The sequence below is a fragment of the Chiloscyllium punctatum genome, chromosome 42 (assembly GCF_047496795.1).
Source record: "Chiloscyllium punctatum isolate Juve2018m chromosome 42, sChiPun1.3, whole genome shotgun sequence".
NCBI classification, from domain to species: domain Eukaryota; kingdom Metazoa; phylum Chordata; class Chondrichthyes; order Orectolobiformes; family Hemiscylliidae; genus Chiloscyllium; species Chiloscyllium punctatum.
Genome location: NC_092780.1, coordinates 38,289,423 through 38,311,577, shown reverse-complemented (window position 1 = coordinate 38,311,577; position 22,155 = coordinate 38,289,423). Strand labels below are relative to the sequence as shown.

At 43.1% G+C, this 22,155-nt stretch overlaps 1 protein-coding gene across 2 annotated transcripts in view; it reads left to right on the top strand.

Annotated features, from left to right (window-relative positions):
- Positions 1–2,223: 2,223 nt before the first annotated feature.
- LOC140465907 (ADP-ribosylation factor 2-like) overlaps positions 2,224–22,155 on the top strand; it is a 33,677-nt gene continuing 13,745 nt past the window's right edge. The window contains exons 1-2 of one of the 2 annotated variants that reach the window (XM_072561836.1): positions 2,224–2,354; positions 21,265–21,428. In XM_072561836.1, coding sequence (XP_072417937.1) covers positions 21,290–21,428 — 139 coding nt within the window. In that variant the 5' untranslated portion in view covers positions 2,224–2,354; positions 21,265–21,289. Of the gene's footprint in view, positions 2,355–2,783; positions 2,801–21,264; positions 21,429–22,155 lie in introns of those variants that run through there. The other variant, XM_072561837.1, reaches the window with a different exon arrangement.

Sequence of the window (22,155 nt, the reverse complement as noted above, 5' to 3'; positions counted from 1 at the left end):
TGGAGGATTGCAAATCGTATAAACCCTACGAATAGTAGACTCAGCCTACCCAAATCCTTCTGAAGCCATTTTACCTCTTCCTCACAACACATGTTCCAACTTAGCTTTGTATCATCCAAAAATTTAGAAATATTATATTTGGTCCCCAATTCCAAATCATTGATAAATATTGTGAACAACTGAACTCCAAGTACTGATCTTTACAGTGATAGCCTGACAATGTAAGAAAGGCCCATTTATTACTATCTTTGTTCATTGTCTGTTAGCTAGTGCCAATATATGAACTTAAGATGTTCTTTATATTTACTCACCAGCATCCTACAGGGGACTTGGTCAAAAGCCTTCTGAAAATCTAAGTGTATTATGTCCATTGGTTTTCCTTTATCAATTTGTTAGTAACATCTTCAAATAATGATTTCCCATTCTCATGATTTATCCAATATCAGCTCCATTACTTTCTCCAGTACAACCTTCTGTCTAAAGCAAATTAAATATAGGTAAGTGTGAGGTGATGCATTTGGTCTGGACAAGCAAGGCAAAATAAACAGTTTGCTCATTTGGATGTCTGGCTGGTTTGTATTGTAGGATTATGCCAACAGTGTGTGTTTAATTCTTGTACTGTTTGATGTTACCATGAAGGACTCCTTCTCAATCTCTCCCTTTGCCTGAGGTTTGGTGACTCACTGGCTAAACTGTCACCAGTCATCTCTTTCTCATGTCAGAGCAGCCCTATGGACCTATGGCAAGTTTACATTGAGCAGTTGCTGTAATTCATATAACGGTTCTTTAAAGACTATCCATTGTCTATGTACAGTCATGTCTTCTAATGTATTTTCCTTTTCCACCTCAGACAATTCATGTTTCATGTCTTCATAATTTCCCTTATTTAAATTTAACACATTTGATCCATCCACTCATCATCTTTACACTAGGTTACAGCATCTGCTCCTTTCCAGTTACCTCTGCATAACCATTAAACTGATATTAGTACATTGTCATTATGTATACCTTTGATGTAAGTCTCATTGTTATGGCTAGAACATTATGGATAACTCCCTTGCTTTTCTTCAAAACACTGCCATGGGATGTTTTACATCCATCTTGGGGCCTCAGTTAAACATCTCATCAGTAAAGTCTCTCCAACACTACATTGGAGAGTTAGTCTTCATTTTATTGTGCTGCAGCCCCACCATGGGTCTTGAAACAAGGACCTTTCTGTTAATTTATTTATTTGTGGGATGTGGGTATCACTGGCTGACTAGCATTTATTGCCTGACCCCAGTGGCCCTTGAGAAGGTGGTGAACTGCCTTCTTGAATCGCTGCAGTCCACCTCCTGTGGGTTGACCCACTATGTGATATGGGAGGAAATTTCAGGTTTTAGACCCAGTGACAGTGAAAGAATGACAGTATATTTCTCAAATTAAAAATGACACAACACCAGGTTATAGTTCTACAGGTTTATTCTAAAGTACAGACATTTGGAGTTGTACTTTAAATAAATCTGTTGGACCATAACCTGGTGTTGTGTCATTTTCAACTATGTCCACCACAGTTCAAAACCAGCAACTGCACATTATGATGTATTTCCAAGTCAGAAGAGCAAGTGGCTTAGATGGAACTTGAACTTGGTGGTGTCCCCAACTGTAATTTATAGTGCAAGTACAACCAAGTCACCACTGATACACAATACTGAAGCTAGTCATTTCCTCAGCCTTCAAAGTCATTATGTGGAGATGCCAGTGTTGGATTGGGGTGGACAAAGTTAAAAATCACACAACACCGGGTTATAGTTCAATAGGTTTATTTGGAGGTACTAGCCCCTTTCGTTGTGATCTTTTACAATAAATTCTGTTTTATAATCCTGCTACACAGCTTTCTGAGCAAGGAGCAGTAGTTTTGGGTGTAACCTTTTGTTCAGCCCTGCAGTATTTTTTTGTTCCTGTATGTAACGTCTGACTAAAAGGATTGGCATGAACAAGGCCCCACACGCAAGGCCGTCACCCAGCGTCCGCTGATTGGCTACTCGGTCCGTCAATCATCGGCAACCACAGCGGGAATTGCTGGAGGAGCTCGGTACGTCTGGCAATATTCGAGGAGAAGAACCAGAGTTAACGTTTCGGGTTGAGGGACCCCCTCCTCAAACCCTGTTCTCGTTGACAGCATCCGGACGGTTTCTTTCGTTGTTTTTTTCTGTTCCACGAAACACCGGAAGCTAGAGGCGGGCTGATTGAGAGGCGCATGCGCGGAGTTGCCACGTCAACATCGCAGGCGGAAGGGTATCGGTGGCTCGAGACGGACACAGCGGCGCGGTCAGGGACCCGGAGCCGGTCACAGATTCACCCCCCCCATCGCGGTAAGGGACCGGGACCCGGTCACACACCTCCCCCCCCCCCCCCATCGCGGTAAGGGACCGGGACCCGGTCACACACCTCCCCCCCCCCCCCCCATCGCGGTAAGGGACCGGGACCCGGTCACACACCTCCCCCCCCCCCCCCCCCCATCGCGGTAAGGGACCGGGACCCGGTCACACCCCTCCCCCTCCCCCCATCGCGGTAAGGGACCGGGACCCGGTCACACCCCCCCCCCCCCCCCCATCGCGGTAAGGGACCGGGACCCGGTCACACACCTCCCCCTCCCCCCATCGCGGTAAGGGACCGGGACCCGCTCACCCCCCCCCCCCCCCCCCCCCATCGCGGTAAGGGACCGGGACCCGGTCACACACCTTCCCCCCCCCCCCCCCCCCCCCATCGCGGTAAGGGACCGGGACCCGGTCACACACCTTCCCCCCCCCCCATCGCGGTAAGGGGCCTGGTCCCCCCTCTCGTACATCGCGATTTCTTTCACCCCCCCCCATCGTGGTAAGGGACCCCTTCACCCACCGAACCCCGGGGGGGGGGGAGGGGCGGGGAGTGAGTGCGAAGAGTGACCGAGTCGTGGGGAGAACGTAAGTGACCCCTTCCCCCTCCCCTCCCCTCACACCCAGCCTCGCCCCCCCTTCCCCGGGAGAGGGGCGGGACACGCAACACGCAGCCAGAGAAAAGGCGTTTTAGCAGCTCCTTAAACTTCGCCGTTTTCAGAGGAAAGGTTCAGAAGGGTAGTGTTGATTGACAGCGCCCAAAACTCGGGGCGGATGTCGTAGAACGAAATGAAAACGGAATTGAAGTGTTGACCAGTGGTTACCTCCCTTGATTTTTAGAAGCCGGGGTGGGGCAAACTGGCAAACGAAATTTCTTGTTCCTGTTAGGAAATTTTTTTTATAAAGAAGTATTTGCATGTTACAAACCTTAAATTGAAAGCTAGGGATGGTGACAGCAAAGTAAAGAGTATTCAAGTCAATAGCAAAAAACACTTTCTGGATATGAGCATCTTTAGCCTTAGAAGTTCACTATACTAAATGTCGCTCAACATTATTTTGAATTTGTAAGATTGCATTCTTAATTTCAACATTGATAGAATGTTCATGGGTTTTGAGAAGATTTGTAGCTCAGGTTGAGGTTCTGGATGTACATTTGCTTGCCGAGCTGAAAGGTTCATTTTCAGACATTTCGCCACCATGCTCTGTAATATCAGTGAGCCTCTGGATGAAGTATTAGTGGAATAGCCTACTCTCTGTTAGGTGTTTAGGTTTCCTTGGGTTGGTGATGGCATTTCCTGTGGTGACCCCATGGTGATGTCTTTGCCTCTTTTTCTTGGGAGTGGTAAATGGGATCCAAATCGGTGCTTGTTGATAGAGTTCCAGTTGGGATGCCATGCTTGTAGGAATTCTCGTCCATGTCTCTGTTTGGCTCTGATGGATGTTATCCCAGTTGAAGTGGTGTCCTTCCTCATCCATATATAAGGATACTAATAAGAGTGGATCATGTCTTTTTGTGGCTAGTTGATGTTCATGTATCCTGGTGGCTAGCTTTCTGGTTGTTTGTCCAACGTACTGTTTGTTACAGTTCTTGCAAGGTATTTTGTAAACGGCATTAGTTTTGTTTGTCTGTATAGGGTCTTTCAAGTTTATTAGCTGCTGTTTTAGTGTGTTGGTGGGTTTGTGGGCTACCATGATGCCAAGAGGTCTGAGTAATCTGACAGTTATTTCAGAGATGTTTTCGATGTAGGAGAATGTGGCTAGGGTTTTGGAGGTGTTTTGTCTGCTGTTGGGGTTCGCTGAGAAATCAGTGGACTGTGTTCATTAGGTACCTGTTCGTTTTGAATACAATGTATAGCTGATTTTCCTCTGCTCTATGTGGTTCCTCTGTGGTCGGCAGTGTGTGGTCGAGAATGTGGTGCTGGAAAAGCACAGCAGGTCAGGCAGCATCTGAGAAGCAGGGGAATCAATGTTTCGGGCATAAGCCCTTCATCAGGAATGAGAGATAAATGGGAAGGGGGTGGGTGGGGGGAGGTAACTGCGAGAGCGATAGATGGGTGAAGGTGAGGGAGAAGGTGGTAGGTCAGAGGGGAAAATGATGGACAGATCTGGAGGGCTGTGCTGTGTTGGAGACTTGGGACCGTGGGGGGAGGGGAAATGAGGAAGTTGTTGTCATCCACATTTATCCTGTGTGGTTGAAGGGTCCCAAAGCAGAATATGAAGCTTTCCTCCAGGCATCGGGTGGTAATGGTCTGGTGGTGGAAGCGTCCCAGGACCTATATATCCTTGACAGGGTGGGAGGGGGAGTTGGTGGGTGCGGGTGTCCCAGAGATGTTCTCTGAATCTATCTGCATGAAGGCCTCCTGTCTCCCCGATGTAGAGAAGACCACACTGGGTGCAACGGATGCAGTAGATGATATTGGTAGAGGTGCAGGTAAATTTCTGATGGATGTGGAAGGATCCCTTGGGGCCTTGGATGGAGCTGAGGGTGGTGATGTGGGCAAAGGTTTTGCACTCCCTGCAGTGTACAAGGAAAGGTGCCAGGAGTGGGCTGTGGGCTGATGGGGGTTGTGAAATTAACAAGGGAGTCGCGGAGGGAATGGTCTTTTTGGAACGCTGATAGGGGTGGTGAGGGAAATTATATCTCTGGTTTGGTCCATTTGAAGGTAGAGGGTGATGTGTTGTATGCGGAGGTTGGTGAGGTGGAAGGTGAGGACCAAGGGGGTTCTGTCCTTGTTGAGTTGGGAGGGGTGAGGTTCAAGGGCGATAGTTTGTGAAGTGGAGGAGATCGTCAACCATATGGAAAGCCAAGTTGTGATAGTGGAAGAAGGAGGCCATCTGGGACTTTGAGGTGGAATTGGTCATCCTGGGAACGGATTCAGTGGAGAAATTGGAAATAAGGGATGGCATTTTTATTGGAGGTAGGGTAGGAAGAGGTGTAGTCTAGGTAGCTGTGGTAGTCGGTTGTAGTATATGTCTGTGTTTAGTCTGTTGCCAGAGACTGTGATGGAGAGCTGCAGAAAGTGGAGGGAGGTTGAAGAGATGGTCCAGGTGAATTTGAACTCTGGGTGGAAGGTGTTAGTCAAGTTGTTAAACTGTTCGACCGTTGGTCAAGTAAACTTAGACAAAACAACAAAACAGACAACACCGAAGCATGGATAATTGGTAAAGAGGAAGGACACCACTTCGACTGGGATAACACATTCATCCTAGGACAAGTAAAACACGGAGACACGCACAAGAATTCCTTGAAGCATGGCATTCCAACTCCACCTCTTCAGTAATTTCCAGTTCCCCGGCCCCCAGTGGTTTATCTTCATTATAGACATGCAGTCCTTATACGTGTCCATACTTCATAAGGATGGCCTTCAAGCTGTCAGCTTTTTCTCCCCATCCAATCCCACCCCCACCACCTTGCCAAACTAGTTCTCCCCCTCAATAATGTTTCCTCCAACTCTTCCCGTTTCTTCCAAATTCAGGGGGTGACCATGGGCACTAGTCATGCCTGCCTCTTTGTTGGCTACATTGAACAGTCCCTCTTCAGTACCTACACAGACTGTGCCCCTACTCTTGTACTGTTATATTGATAACTGCATCAATGATGAATCTTGGACCCAGGCTGAACTAGAGCGATAGGGTTGTGACTTCATCCACAACTTCCAGCTTGCCGTTACATTCACTTGGTCTCTCTCAGATGCCTCCCTCCCCTCTCTTGACCTCTTCATTTCTATCTCTGGCAACAGTTTACAGATAGATGTTTGCTATGAACGCATAGATCCCATAACTACCTGGGCTACCCCTCCTCCCAACCAGTATCCTGCAAGTACTCTGTCATTCTCCCAATTCCTTTGTCTCCATTGCATCTGCTTGGACAAGGAGACATTTCATTCCCAAGCATCCCAAATGTCCACCTATTTTGAATTAGGTACTTCTCTCCCCTCTGTAATCCAGATAGTCCTCCACCGCAACTCCTCCATTCCCTGTTCCACTGCTCTAAACCTTGCAATAAAGACATTTGTCCTCACCTACCACTACACCAGTCTCCGCATTCAACGCATCATCCTTAAACACTTTCGCCAACCCTAACTAGACCCCACCACTAAGAATACTTTTCCCTCCCTGTCCCCTCTACCTTCTACAGATCCTTTTGGCCATCCTTTTGCCACCCTTTGGTTTGCGCAACTCTCCCCAGTAACCCCTCTGCCTCAATCCCCAGCACCTTCCCCACAACCATAAAAGATGCAAAACCTGCCAGTCCTCACCTCCATCCAGGGCCCTGATCAGTCCATCCAGGTGAGACATTCACTTGCCTTTCCTCCAGTCCAGTTTACTATATCTGGTGCTCCTGATGTGGTCTTCTCTACATCAGGAAGATCAAATATAAACTTGGGGCATGTTTTACGGAGCAGCTTGGCCAGACCCGAAGGGGCCAACCTGATCTACCAGTCACTGCCCATTTCAAATCACCTTCCATTTCCTCTCCAATATGACCATCCTTGGCCTGCTCCATTGCCACAGTGAATCAGACTGCAAATTGGACAAACAACACCTCATCTTCTGTCTGGCCAGCCTACAGCCTGGAGGACTCAATATTGAGTTCTCCAGCTTCAACTTAACAGATTTGGGCAATGGGAATGCAGTTATGAGCTGCCAGTTGCTTTATTCCATTCCCCTGACCAACCTTTCCTTCCAGCTACCAACTGGATTCATTTCCTCCCATCGATCAACCTGGCCATATCCTCTTCCTCTGTTCGCCTATCACCTCCCCACTCTGCCCCTGTCCCCACCCAAAACCGTTCCCCCTCCTTTATCTGCAGCTCCTCTTAGCCCCATCCCAAGTCCTGAAGAAGGGTTACACCTGAAATGTTGACTTCTCCACTTCCTTCCTGCTTGTCTACCTTGAATTCCAGCATCTGTAGTTTTTCTGCCTCTAGTTAAATTTTGAGCAGTCTTGTGAGGACGCTTTGGTTGCTTACATGTTTAAAGATATGTATTTAAATTATGTGCTAGGATGGTGCCAGAAAGTGGCGACTGACACATCACTAATTTTGGGAATATGGGACAGTAAGTAAATCTGAAATCTGAGATGTCATTCACATACATGTTGGCCAACAGTCAAAGTTCAAGTTCTACCTACTCCAGAAGTGTTTAAGATATCTGAACAGATTGATTTAAAATATGTCCAGAGAGAAGTTGTTAATAGTTTAGTGGGTCTTTATGCAGATAGGGATTCCTTCATCTAACCTCCAACCCTGAGCCACTTCCTAGGCATCTATCTTGAATTTGGAAATTATATTGTTTTTCAGCAATTTGAATTGCCTTAGGGGGTATAGACTCACTATAAGTTCAAAATAAATTATAGCCATTACATAATTCCTTTTGAAACCGGAATGTTTCAAAAGCATTTTAATGGACAAATTCTTAGCGTTGTATATTATTTCAAACAATCTGAGAATCCCTACAAGTGTGGAACCAGGCCCTTCAGCCCCACAAGTCCATACCAATCCACCCAGAACCATTCTCCTATCCTATCACTTGACACTTACACCTGACTAATGCACCTAGCCTACACATCCATGAGCACTATGAGCAATTCCCAAGGCCAATTCACCTAACCTGCCCATCTTTGGATTGTGGGAGGAAACTGGAGTTTGCTAAGGGTTTTGATTCTTTGTCTTAATTGCTCTCTGCAATTTTCACAAGCCTAGAAGTAAATGTGTAGTCATTCCAGAAACGTGTAGTCGAATCTGTTCTGTGCAAACTTGATATTGAGATTGATTTTCACAGTACATTGCCTTAGATTTCATTTTTGTGATTTGATTGCAATTGAAAATGAACACGTTTTCTTAGAATGGCCTGGAGTTCTGAACATGGGGCTGAATGTTTATTAAATGTTTTATTTTAATGCTGGAGTTATTCTTTTAAGTGTGGCTAGTGATCTGCATTTTTCCCTTTTGAATTTACCTTTATGTATCTGGTTCCCATTGGCCTTGTCAGGTGTGAGGAAATGAAGGTGTATTTTTACTGTCACTGGGAGACATTTCTTTAGCTCTGAAATTGCCTTCCCAAAATTCTCTTCTCCAGTACTATTTTTCTTTCTCTCCTTACATCATCTTAAAGCTTGTAGTCCTCTGCCCCATTGTTTCCTTATGTGGCTCTGTCGTATTTTACTTTGCACCCTTGAGTGTTGTGTGCTGAGCCATTTAGGCCCTAAGCTTGGGCAATTTCTTTTGACATTTCCACCATCCTGCTCATATTGGGTGCTGTACAAAACCCGCCCCTTTGATTAAGCTTTCAGTCGCCATCCTTCTATTTTCTTCCTGGCCCAGTGTCAACAATTTTGTTTTCCTGTTGCAAGTTGTGGCTGTTTCCTACAAGAAAGATTTTGTAACAGTTCCAGCTATTGTTCCAGTTTTTAATATTGGTGCAATCTAATTGTAAACTGAGCTTCTTTTGAAGTAGAAGCTTCCAATTTCATTCTGGAGTCTGTTCAATCCAAATATGGTATGCATGGAAAATTGATTCTTTTTTCATCAAATGTAAACTGATGCGAATTCACCCTCCATGTAATGGGGGTTGTGTGTGTGAGACTCATCGAGTTCCTGTTCACACTGAATAGATTGTTTCGAGGATCAGTGGTCATTTTGTAGTATTGATCTTTTGGTTATACTCTCTTTTTGGGTGTGTAGAGCTGGTCATTTACCAGGAAGAAAGGTTGACATGACTGTGGTTAAAACTTGAAACAGCTAATGAATAGATTTCTTTTGTTAGTTTGTGCTGATATGACTGTGGATGTTGTTGTGATTGCACATTCAACTCTTAATTTGAGTTATTCTTTCAATGTGGTAATTTGAGCCCAATTTAACTAATATTTTGACTTTGAATGTAACTGAATTTTCTCATTGAGACAAATCAACTCAACCCAGAAAATATTCTTTGTTAAACTGTAAAGCTTTCGCAATTGAATGGCATCACAGCTAATCATCCTTGGGGAAAAGAATGATTCTTCTACCCAAGGAACATTAATATGGATCAATGTTGGGTTTCTTCATGATATTTCTTTCTTTCTTAAGCCAGTTCTGCCTCTTAAAAATGTTTTCCAGGTACTTTGCTAATCATGGATTAGTGTTGCGTAGAAGAACCCTGGTTTACTCATTGTACGAATGCAAGCATTTTGAAAGTACTACCAATTAGTGCCCCTCCACTGCTTTTGTCTCAAAGTTGCACATTTCTTCCATGCAGGTACTTCTCTAATTCCCTTTTGAGCTATAACTGGACTGACTTCCGTCCTCCTTCAAGGAACAAAATTCCAGATGATCCCATGCTGCTTTTTAAAAATATTTTCATGGTAATTGATAAAGGAACCAGTGGTACCTTCTACTTGTGTCCTGTTTGCCAATGCTTCTGCCATTGAAAATAATTTTCCATATATTTATTAAAATCTTCCAATGTAATTACCTCTTTCAAATCTCTCCTTAAATGTCTGTTCTGTTCTAAATCTAGTTTCTTCATTTTTGTGTTGCTGAAGTCTTGCATCTCTGGTAGTGTTGCAGTGAATCTCCTTGTTATACCTACACTGAAGGAATGATATATCTAGGAACTAGCTAATATTTCCACTTTAGTATAATTTCTAATAATACTATATATGTCACTAACTGGTAACAAAATATACATGACAAAAAATAAATCAAATGTAATTTTCTTCTGTATTGCATGATTTTATTTGTGTGAGGATTCTGTAACTTTTTAACAGCCACTTCAACTTATCCTATAACTTGTGTACCCACATCCAAAGGTGTCTTGTTCTTGAAACTCCTTTCCAGTATATACTGGGATTTTTTTATGTTGCCTCTCCTCAATTTGGCAAAATGTATTCTGTATCTGTTTAATTTCAACTGCCAGCTGTACTTAATTCATCAGCTTGTTTTCCTAATATCTGGTCCTCACCCCATCTTTACAACATTATATTAAAACATAAGATTCTGATGAGATGAGAGTTGAAGGATATTGGAGGCAGTCAGCAAAATGGAAGTAAAGTCACAATTAGACTAGCTGTGAACTTAGTGAATGGCCTGTTCCCCCTCTTGTGGTCTGACTTTTGAATTTCCTGTCATCTGCAGAGTTTGAAGTTATGCCTGTCTACCCAAATACACATTATTGTAAGAAAAATCTTAACCTGCAATCTGACACTACTGTATGAATAAAGCATATTTTATCTGAGTTGATGTGCTGAAAGACTGGAGGTTGGCTAATGTGGTGCCACTATTTAAGAAAGGTGGTACGGAAAAGCTAGGGAGTTATATACTGGTGACCTTGACATCGGTGGCAGGCAAGTTGTTGGAGGGAATCCTGATGGACAGGATTTACATATATTTGAAAACGTGAGGACTGATTAGGGGTTGTCAGCATGGTTTTGTGTGTGGGCAATCATGTCTCACAAACTTGATTGAGTTTTTTTTGAAGAAGTAACAAAGAGGATTGATGAAGGCAGAGTGGTGGACGTGATCTGTATGGACTTCAGTAAGGCGTTCGACAAGTTCCTCATGGGTAGACTGGTGAGCAAAGTTAGATCTCATGGAATACAGGGATAACAAGCCATTTGGATACAGAACTGGCTCGATGGAAAAAGGCAGGCGGTGGAGGGTTGCCTTTCAGATTGGTGGCGTGCAACACGGATTGGTGCTGGTTCCACTGCTTTTCATCATTTAAATGATTTGGCTGTGAACATAGGTATAAGTCAGTAAGTTTGTTGATGGCACCAAAATTGGAGCTGTGGAAGCCCGTGAAGCAGGTAACCTCAGAGTACAATGGGATCTTGATCAGATGGGCCAATGGGCTGAGGAGTGGAGTTTAACTTTGATAAATGTGAGGTGCTGCATTTTGGAAAGGGCAAATCAGGGTAGAACTGATACACTTTATGGTAAGATCCCAGGGAGTGTTGCTGAACAAAGAGACCTTGGAATACAGGTTCATAGTGCCTTGAAAGTAGAGCTGCCGATAGTGGATTTGCACTTGTGTGTCTTTGGGGAAATGTATGCATTTTTTTGTGGACCATGTATTATCTTTAAATAGTAGTCAATGCTTGTCTACCATCAAGTCATCTTGTGTTTTCCCAATCCATCATAGACAAATGTGTCCTTCAATCCTTCACAGTTTGCTTTGTTCAGACTTGGGGCCAATCTCTAAATGAACATTTAGCACTTGTAAACTTTGTATAAAATTCAATTATTATAGTAACTATTTGAGTGGTTCCTTTGCAGTAAGGTTTTTGAACTAGCCCTTTCTCGTTACGAAATGCTAAATTAATTTACTTGGTTAGTTCGTCCATTGACTGCTACAGGATTTCAGCCTCCAGAGCATTAGTGTTAATTCGGTTTAGTGAGTCTTGATGTCATAGAGTCGTAGAGATGTACAGCATGGAAATAGACCATTCGCTCCAACTCGTCCATGCTGTATCCTTAATAAATCTAGTTCCATTTGGCCCATATCCCTCTAAACCTTTCCTGTTCATATACCCATTTAGATGCCTTTTAAATGATGTTGTACCAGCCTCCACCTCTGGCAGCTCATTCTATACTATGTGTTAATCATGTTACTGCAGCTGTAAATTTCATTTATATGGGCCAAATATGATCAATGTTACATTGAAACCTATGAGTAACTTTATCCATTTGCCCCGTGTTATTTCTTAGTCCCATTGTAGTAAATCCAGTTGATCCTTCAATCGAAGGCCCCCTCTAATTTACAGTTTCATCCCTCTAGCAGTGCTACCCAACTTCTTTGCCTTCCATCTATCATTCCTCAAGATAAATATCACTATATTGAATATTCAGTTTCATGTCCTAGTCACAATGTAACCATGTCTTTGTGAAGACAACTAAATTTGTCCACATTTTCATCCATCCATGTCTTCAAATTCCTTTGTGAATGCTGTTTGCATTCAGATAGTTGCCTTAACTTTGTATTTTTAATATTTTTTTTCTACTTTCTGATTCTGTTTGATTCTTGGCTTCTAATTTTACTTGCTTTCCTACCTTCTGTTGAAAGTTTTGCTTTTCTCTAATCAGAGTTCCCTTTGGGTTCCGATTGACCCCAACATCACCTACAAATTCTTCTGAGGATGTTGGCCCTAGTCCAGTTTATATGCAACCTTATCTTGTATAGGTCCCACCTGACTTGGAATTGCTCTAAATGCTTCAGAAATTTGACCTTTGTTTATGCCTTCAATCATTTAATTCTCTTCCTTTGCTCAGTACTTTTGATGCTCTCTCAATTTGGTCTGGTATATTTTGTTGTGTACTAACAATCAGAAAGGGAAAATAGAATAAGCGAACTTTCAAGAAAATGAAAGGCTGATTGTAAAAGCTTCCACATGAATGCAGAAAGGAAGCGATAAGCAAAACATGAGTATATTACAAGCAGAGTCAGAAGTTATAATGACTGGTAAGGAAGTGGCAGAGAAATTGAATACTTTTGTATTTATTTTGGAGAGCTTTGAAAAACTGGATGTGGAGAATCTAGGGACTAGTGCTAATAAACTGCAAGATATTAATACTTTTTTAAACAAAAATGCTGGCGAAACTATTGGGACTTGGATACAAGCTGGCTGTAGAGATTTTAACTGTATTTGCAGTCATCTTTCAAAACTTGTATAGTCTCGAGTACTCCCTGCAGATTGGGAGGTGGGAAATATAACTCCACTATTTAAGACAAGATGCTGGAAATCAGTCTAGATTAGAGTGGTGCTGGAAAAGCACAGCAGGTCAGGCAGCATCTGAGGAGCAGGAAAATCCTGCAAAAGCCTTCATCAGGAATGAGGCAGGGAGCCTCCGGGGTGGAGAGATAAATCGGAAGGGGGTGGGGCTGGGGAGAAGGTAGCCAAGAATACAGTAGGTGGATGGAGGTGTGGATGAAGGTGATAGGTCAGAGGGGAGGGTGGAGCAGATAGGTGGGAAGGAAGATTGGTAGGTATGACAGGATGATGCTAAGGTGGGAGGTGGGGAAATGAAGAAACTGGTGAAGTCCATATTGCCCTGGAGTTGCCAAGTGTTTCGAGGCAGAAGATGAGACATTCTTCGTCCAGGAGGGAGTGGCAGTGGAGGAAGCCCAGGACCTGCATGTCCTCTGCAGAGTGGGACAGGAAGTTGAAATGTTCGGTCACAGGCCGGTGGGGTTGACGTTCCCTAAAGCGCTATGTGAGAAGGCACCCAGTCTCCCCAGTATAAAGGAGGCTGCATCGTGAGCATCAGATACAACAAATGACATTGTTGGATGTGCAGATGACGCTTTGGATGTGGAAGGCTTCTTTGGTGCCTTGAATGGAGGGGAGGGGGCGGAAGGTGTGGGAGCAGGTTTTGCAATTCCTGCAGTGGCAGGGGAAGGTGCCAGGAGAGGGTGGGTTGTTTTGGGTGGGGTGTGTGTGTGGATCTTACCAGGTAGTCACGGATGGAACAGTCTTTGCGGAAAGGGGTGGGGAGTGAAATAGAGGCATGGCACTCATCCACAGATTCAATCAATGAGCACATTGATAATATACCGACCACTGCAACGGACAGCTAGAACTGACAACCGGAAGTGGCAGATTCAAACCACTATAAATGCTGGAGGAAAGATCACAGCGCTTTACAGGAGGCTCCCAAGCACTGAGGATGTCACCTAGACAGGGGACAAAACGTCTGCAACACAAATTCCCAGCTCAGTGAACAGAACCACAACAGTGAAATATATCCCTGGTGGTGGAGTCCATTTGTAGGTGGCGGAAATGTTGGCAGATGCTGGTAGCGTGGAAGGTGAGGACTGGAGGTGGGGGGGAGCGGTTTCTGTCCCTGTTACGGATGGAGGGGTGGGGTTTGAGGGCGGACATGCGGGATGTGGATGAGATGCGTTGGAGGGCATCTTCAACCACATGGGAAGGGAAATTACGGTCTTTAAAGAAGGAGGCCATCTGGTTTGTTCTGTGATGGAAATGGCCCTCCTGGGAGCAGATACGACGGTGGCGGAGGAACTGGGAATATGGAATGGAATTTTTGCAGGAGGTAGGGTGTGCAAAGGTGTAATCGAGGTGGCTGTGGGAATTGGTGGGTTTGTAAAACAAAAAATGTCAGTGTGTAGTGGAACAGAGGGACCTTGGAATTTCAGGTTCACAGTTCTTTGAAAGTGGAGTCACAGGTAGACAGGACAGTCAAGAAAGCTTTTGGCAAACTGACCTTCATCAGTCAGGGCATTGAGCATAGAAGTTGAAAGTTGTGCTGCAGTTGTACAGGACGTTAGTGAGGCTGCATTTGGAGTATTTTGTTCGGTTTTGGTTGCATTGCTACAGAAAAGATGTTACTAAACTGGAAAGAGTGCAGAAGAAATTTACAAGGATGTTACCAGGACTCCAGGGTTTGAGGTGTAGGGAGAAGTTGAACAAGCTAGGACTTTAGAGCATAAGAGACTGAGGGGGGAAGCCTTTTATAGATATAAGATCATGAGAGACATGAATAGAGTGAATGCACTTAGTCTTTTTTTTCCCAGGGTTGTGGAATTGAGGACTAGAGGGCATCAGTTTAAGTTTAGAGGGGAAAGAATACAAGGGGGTCTGAGGGGTCAACTTTTTTTAAGAGGGTGCGATGCATATGAAATGAGTTGAAAGTGGAAGTGGTTAAGGTGGGATATATTAACAATATTTAAAAGGCATTTGGATAAATACATAAGGAAGGGTTAGAAGGATATGGGTTGAAAAGTGTGTGGTTCTGGAAAAGCACAGCAGAGCAGGCACCATCCGAGGAGCAGGAGAGGTGACGTTTTAGGCATAAACCCTTATTCCTGACTCTCCACCTCAGATGTTGCCTAAGCTTCCATCGTTACACTTTTCAACTCTGACTCTCTGGTATCTTATGTCCTTGCTTTCTCTTAGAAGGATATGGGCCAAGTGTGAGGAAATGGGGTTAGCGTGGCTGGGCACTTTGGTCGGCATGGACCAGTTTGGACCCAAAGCTGCTGTAGCACTTTGATGGATGGTGGTATATTTAGATTTTTAGAATGTTTACTTAGTGTTTGGAACATTATCAAAAATTAAAGTTAAAGCACATGGGAATGAAGGAACTGTAAAAGCAAATACTTTGAGATCTCAGAGGATAATTGCTGTAAATGGACACTTTTTCAGGTTGGTTTTGGGACTTGGGATTGAACATTGGCAATTGGCATCAATTATTTGAATGTGAAGATTAACTGTGTGTCCAGATGATGCAGTTGACGAAGAATGAGAAGAGGATACAGAGATGTTTAAGGGGATTTGGATTTAAGTAGGTGAGCAAAGGTTTAGATGAAATCCAATGTAGAGAAATGAGATTACACACATTTGTAGTGTTGTGGGGAAAATCACCAGTCTGAGACAAAAACTGCAGCTGCCGGGGGGAGGTGTTGGGGGAGACGTCCGACAGCCTTCTCTAACCCTCGGAACATGTGTCATGATATTTTATACATTTCATACTATAATGATCCAAGTAGAGTTTTTGTTTGTGCAGCACTGTTTATTTACAGAAAACATTACAGTCATTGTCAGTTTCAGCAGCTCCACACAAATTATTGGTTGTGATCGTTCTTCCTAAGAAGGAAGATTGATTTGCACGATTGGAAAACTAAGGTATTAACACTTGTATACAAGCAGTCTCAGATAATTGATATTTCTACTGAAAGTGGTGTATGGACTCAAGACACTTTGGACAGTACATGTTACTGATGTGTATTCTCTTCCCATACCCACTTTAAACTAATTATCTGTGTTCCATGTCTATTGTGTGGGTATCCTGTTGGCCTCAGGCAGTCTCTGTGTATACTTTGCTGTACTTTTCCATGGAATGGCTCAGCAGCCATCTTGTATTATTGTGCTTAGTGTTGGCATGCCTGGGATCAACTCTCACTTCAGTAGATGAGCATTTCTTAAATGGTGAGAGGGTAGGAAGTGTTAAACTTCAAGGGGTTTGGATGTCCTTGTTCATGAGTCACTAAAAAGTTAATGTGCAAAGGATTCTGGGTAATCCAAGATGGAGGACGGGAAAACTTTCTGGCTGTAAGAGCTGCTCCTTTTTGTTTTGAGGTATTTTAGGTGTTGGAGGTGATTACCTCAAATTCCAGGAGCAGCAATTACTGTTTTATATGCTGTTGCATTGTTTTGGAACTTTGGAGAAAAAAAGTCAAAACAACAGCAGTTTTTAAAAGGGTGAAGAACAGACAAAGGAAGCACATGGTGAGGACAGTGCAGGGGGAGAGAGAGAGAACGAGAACCTGCACAGTTACCGCCTTTGCTGTTTGAATTTGTGTATCGCTGGACATCGGAGAGCATCTGGGAAAATTAACAAAGAGTGAAATTCACAACTAATCTTGGAGGAACTGTTGGGTGAAGTTCACAGCACAGAATCAGATAAGTTAATCATTGTTTTAAGTCTGTCCAAGAGAGATGCTGCAGTACTGAGTACAGTGGATTCTTTCTTAATTATATGTTTCTGGAGATAAGTATCTTGATTAAACTTAAAATATAAGCCATAGCTGTTAATTTAACCTGGAGTAGTGTTTGTAGAGGAATAAGACGGTGTTATTGTCTGGGTCTGTAGATTGTGAAGGAGCAAAAATGGCCTTTGCAGTGATATGTACTACTTGGGAGTTTAAAGAGAGTTTAAGGGTTACTGCAGATTATATCTGCCATAAATGCTGTTGGATGCGAATCTTATCAGCTCGAGTGGATTGGTTCGAGAGACAGACAGAAGCGATGAGGAATTTGCAACAGCAACCGTATGTGATGGATGGCAGTTGTAGGAAGGGGGGAAAGTCTCAGATACAGTCACATAGATGGGTTAACTCCAGGAAGGGTAAGAGAGCTAGGCAGCTAGTGCAGGAGTGTTTTGTGGATATACCCATTTCAAACAGGTATGCTGGGAGATTGTGAGGAAAGAGATCGATCTGAGACGGATACAGCTGAGAACAGAAGTGTCAAACAATCAGGGCAAGCAAGAACAAGGTAGGACTAATAAATGAAATAAATGCAGTTTAAATGCAAGGGGCCTAACAGGGAAGGCAGAAGAACTCAGGGCATGGTTAGGAACATGGGACTGGGATAGCATAGCAATTACGGAAACATGGCTCAGGGATGGGCAGGACTGGCAGCTTAATGTTCCAGGATACAAATGCTACAGGAAGGATAGAAAGGGAGGCAAGAGAGGAGGGGGGAGTGGCATTTTTGATAAGGGATAAAGCATTACAGCTGTGCTGAGGGAGGATATTCACGGAAATACATCAAAGGAAATTATTTGGGTGGAACTGAGAAATAAGAAAGGGATGATCTCCTTATTGGGATTATATTATAGAACCCCCAATAATCAAGAAGGAAGTTGAGAAACAAACTTGTAAGGAGATCTCAGCTATCTATAAGAATAATAGGGTAGTTATGGTAGGGGATTTTAACTTTCCAGACATCGACTGGGACTGCCATAGTGTTAAAGGTTTAGATGGAGAGGAATTTAACTGTGTACAAGACAGTTTTCTGATTCAGTATGTGGATGTACCTACTCGAGAAGGTGCAAAACTTGACCTACTCTTGGGAAACAAGGCAGGGCAGGTGACTGAGGTGTCAGTAGGGGAGCACTTTGGGGCCAGTGACCATAATTCTATTCGTTTTAAAATAGTGATGGAAAAGGATAGACCAGATCTAAAAGTCGAAGTTCTAATTTGGAGAAAGGCCAATTTTGACGGTATTAGGCAAGAACATTCGAAAGCTGATTGGAGGCAGATGTTCGCAAGTAAAGGGACGGCTGGAAAATGGGAAACCTTCAGAAATATGATAACCGGAATCCAGAGAAAGTGTATTCCTGTCGGGGTGAAAGGGAAGGCTGGTAGGTATCGGGAATGCTGGATGACTAAAGAAATTGAGCGTTTGGTTAAGAAAAAAATGAAGCATATGTCAGGTATAGGCAGGATAGATCAAGTGAATCCTTAGAGTATAAAGAAAGTAGGAGTATACTTAAGAGGGAAATCAGGAGGGCAAAACGGGGACATGAGACAGCTTTGGCAAATAGAATTAAGGAGAATCTAAAGGGTTTTTACAAATCTATTAAGGACAAAAGGGTAACTAGGGAGAGAATAAGGCCTCTCAAAGATCAGCAAGGCGGCCTTTGTGTGGAGCCACAGAAAATGGGGGAGATACTAACTGAATATTTTGCATCAGTATTTACTGTGGAAAAGGATTTGGAAGATATAGACTGTAGGGAAATAGATGGTGACATCTTGCAAAATATCCAGATTACAGAGGAGGAAGTGCTGGATGTCTTGAAATGGTTAAAGGTGGATAAATCCCCAGGACCTGATCAGGTGTACCCAAGAACTCTGTGGGAAGCTAGAGAAGTGATTGCTGGGCCTCTTGCTGAGATATTTGTATCATCGATAGTCACAGGTGAGGTGCCGGAAGACTGGAGGTTGGCAAAAGTGGTGCCACTGTTTAAGAAGGGCGGTAAAGACAAGCCAGGGAACTATAGACCAGTGAGCCTGACCTCTGTGGTGGGCAAGTTGTTGGAGGGAATCCTGAGGGACAGGATGTACATGTCTTTTGGAAAGGCAAGGACTGATTCAGGATAGTCAACATGGCTTTGTGAGTGGGACCCTCCAGTATTTAAGTTTTTGTACAGCATACAATGGATTATAACAAAAATTGCTGGTCCGTATCAATAAATAGAATTTGAAGAATCCTTCCGTACGTAAAAAATTCACTAGTAACGTTCTTAAATCCACTGCCCTTAGGGACCACTCCATCCCCTTCAAGTCGAGTGGAAACGAGACAGTTCTCCAAAATCTCCTTAAATAAAGTCCAACTTGAAAACAAAATTCAGTTTGTCCTTCTGCATCTCTTACACATCTGATTTTTTGGATAAGGGCAGTTAAATGCTTCACAAAACTGAGTCTTCCGTCCTTGCAGAGATGCTTCAGATAGAGGATACCAGTGTATCTGAGTGTTCAGTACATCATCTGCAGGCTAGGTGAACGTAGCATTCTTTGCTGTGTCTGCTTCTGCTCTGCTATTAAATGTAACAAAGCCAACTGGCTGTTGTGATATTAGCTAGATCAATGAACCTTCATATCCATTAAATGATTGAAAGACAAGGTAAAACTCACGTAGTTTAATGTCCGTGGGAAGGCCACTGACAAAAAGCATACCGACATCCTCTTACTGTTATTAGCTTCTTCACTTTTTATGTTTATGACTGAGGAGCTGATTGAATCCATTGGATCAGGTTGTGGAGGGGTGGGCAGTGGTGCAAAGGTGTGCTTTACCTGTGAATGGAGAAACTCTAGAGAAAATATTAGCTGCTGAAAGTATCTTTGAATTTCCTCTCTGACTCCTTCCTTGCCAAGGTGGCTATCAATATGAAGACAGTTGCACATTTAACTACACTAACTGGTTTTAGACACCACATCCTTGTCTTTTTGCCATATCCGTGCCCCTCATAATTTCATAAACCTCCATAAGGTCACCCCTCAGCCTCCGATGCTCCAGAAAAATAGCCCTAGCTAATTCAACCTCTCCCTATAGCTCAAACCCTCCAACTCTGGCAACATCTTTCTATATCTTTTTGAACCCTTTCAAGTTTCTCAATATCTTCCTTATCACAGGGAGATCAAAATTGAATGTACTATTCCAAACCATTATCCTGTGCATCCTCCCTAACCTTCCAGTTTCTACACACAGTGCACTGACCAATAAAGGCAAGCACACCAATCTCCTCCTTCACTATTCTGTCTACGTGTGAATCAACTTTTAAGGAACTATGAGCCTGTACTCGAAGGTCTTTGTTCAGCTACACTCCCCAGGACCTTACCATTAAGAGTATAAGTCCTGCCTGATTTGTCTTTCCAAAATGCAGCAGCTCACATTTGTTAAACTCTCATCTTGCCACTCATTGGCCCATTTGATCAAGATCCTGGACTTTGAGGTAACCTTTTTCACTGTCCACTACACTTCCAATTTTGGTGTCATCAGCAAACTTACTAATTATACTTCTTATGCTCACATCCAAATCATTTATATAAATGATGGAAAGCAGTGGACCCTGTATTGATCCTTGTGGCATGCCACTGGTCACAGGCCTCCAGTCTTAAAAGCAACCTTCCACCACCAGCCTCTGTCCTCTATCTTTGAGCCAGTTCTGTATCTAAATGGTTAGTTCTCCTGAGAATGTGTATAGGGTATAAGCAGGCAGGAAAAGAGTTATTCTGAGTTTTGTGAAGCAGGTTCATCTGAGCATGACCCAGATAAGAACTTTGTAAACAATGGGGTGCTGGAGGCAAGGGTAATGGGTTAACAAGGTGGAAAAGCAGTCATTATGTAGACCCATTTAACAATATTGGACGCATTCAGCATGGAAGGTCAGTTGAAAAGTATTCATTATGTGTAGCCAGTTGACATGGTTAAGAACATTCATTGGAACAGCAAATGGCTTAATATTTAGTGTTGACACTCGATTGTAACAGTCACCCAATCAATATGTATGTTGCCTTATCTGGATGCTCCTCCCTGTAAAATAACTATATATTACTCATTGAGAAACTGGTACTCCAGAGAAAACCGTGAACTTGTGTCTCTGTGCACATGGGTGATCATTTTCTCTCCCTCCAAGGCCCGGAATCAAGATGGAGGTAAAACTATACTGCCTATGCACGTTTTGCTTCGATCGTGGGGTGGGGGTGGAGAATGGGACGACATTCCATGTGATCTGACCTTGCTAACCTGTTTACCATAAGGAACCTTGTCGGAGCACCTTCCTGAACTCCATACAGATCATGTCCACTGCTCTGCTCTCATCAATCCTCTTCATTACTGCTTCAAAAAAATCAATTGTTAGTCACACTTGTTTGACATTAAGTTGTTTTTCTTTTTTTTAAGAGCTGATCAGTAAACTGAAGACAGCATGGGACTATTGCTGAGTTTATTTGGTCTTTCGAAGAGGGAAATGCGAATTCTTATGGTGGGGCTTGATGCAGCAGGCAAAACTACAATCCTGTATAAATTCAAACTTGGAGAAGTTGTAACAACTATTCCCACTATTGGTAAGGGCTGGTATTTTTCTGAAAAATGAAAATGATTTGAGTTGAGGCATATTTACTGGACGATAATGAAGTCTTATTTGATGCTAAAGAAGTTAAATTTGTGAAATGGGATAACAGATTTGTCAATATTATGCACCTTTAGAACTCCGTTTATGCGGTGGCCTGAATCAACATGCCAGCTCGTGGCATGGACCATACTCTGCAATTGTCATTTAAACATGCTGAATGAATTTTTTTCTTGCTTCCAACGTTGGTACAGTCAAACCAACTTCTTCACTCATGATCTGGCTAATTTGAGTGGATACCACCTGTTTTTAAGCCTGTCTAGTAGCAGTATGAAAAATAATGGAAGGATCCTTCTGAAAATGTGAGCAGAGGGCAGTTAGGTGGAACATGCTATCAGCCTAATTTATGCCACTCCTGCAGTAGCCCTTAAAGGGATTGCAGAGTAGATGATTTTTTTTTTTCTATATTCTGTTTTAACCCTAGCAGAGCAGTAACTGAGCTCCAAACGATAACTACCCTTGGTTGCTATTCATTATACTCTGTCGTCTTGCATTAGAGCTGTGGAGTAAAAATTGTTCAACCTAAATTAAATTTAGAGACCAGCTGCAGTTGAAATTTAATTACTTCAAACTGAGTCTTTGACAAATTTATTCAGTTCAGAAAATACAAAATCTCTGCTTCAAGAAGTTATTATGCTGATACTGCTTGGAGTCAGTTGCTT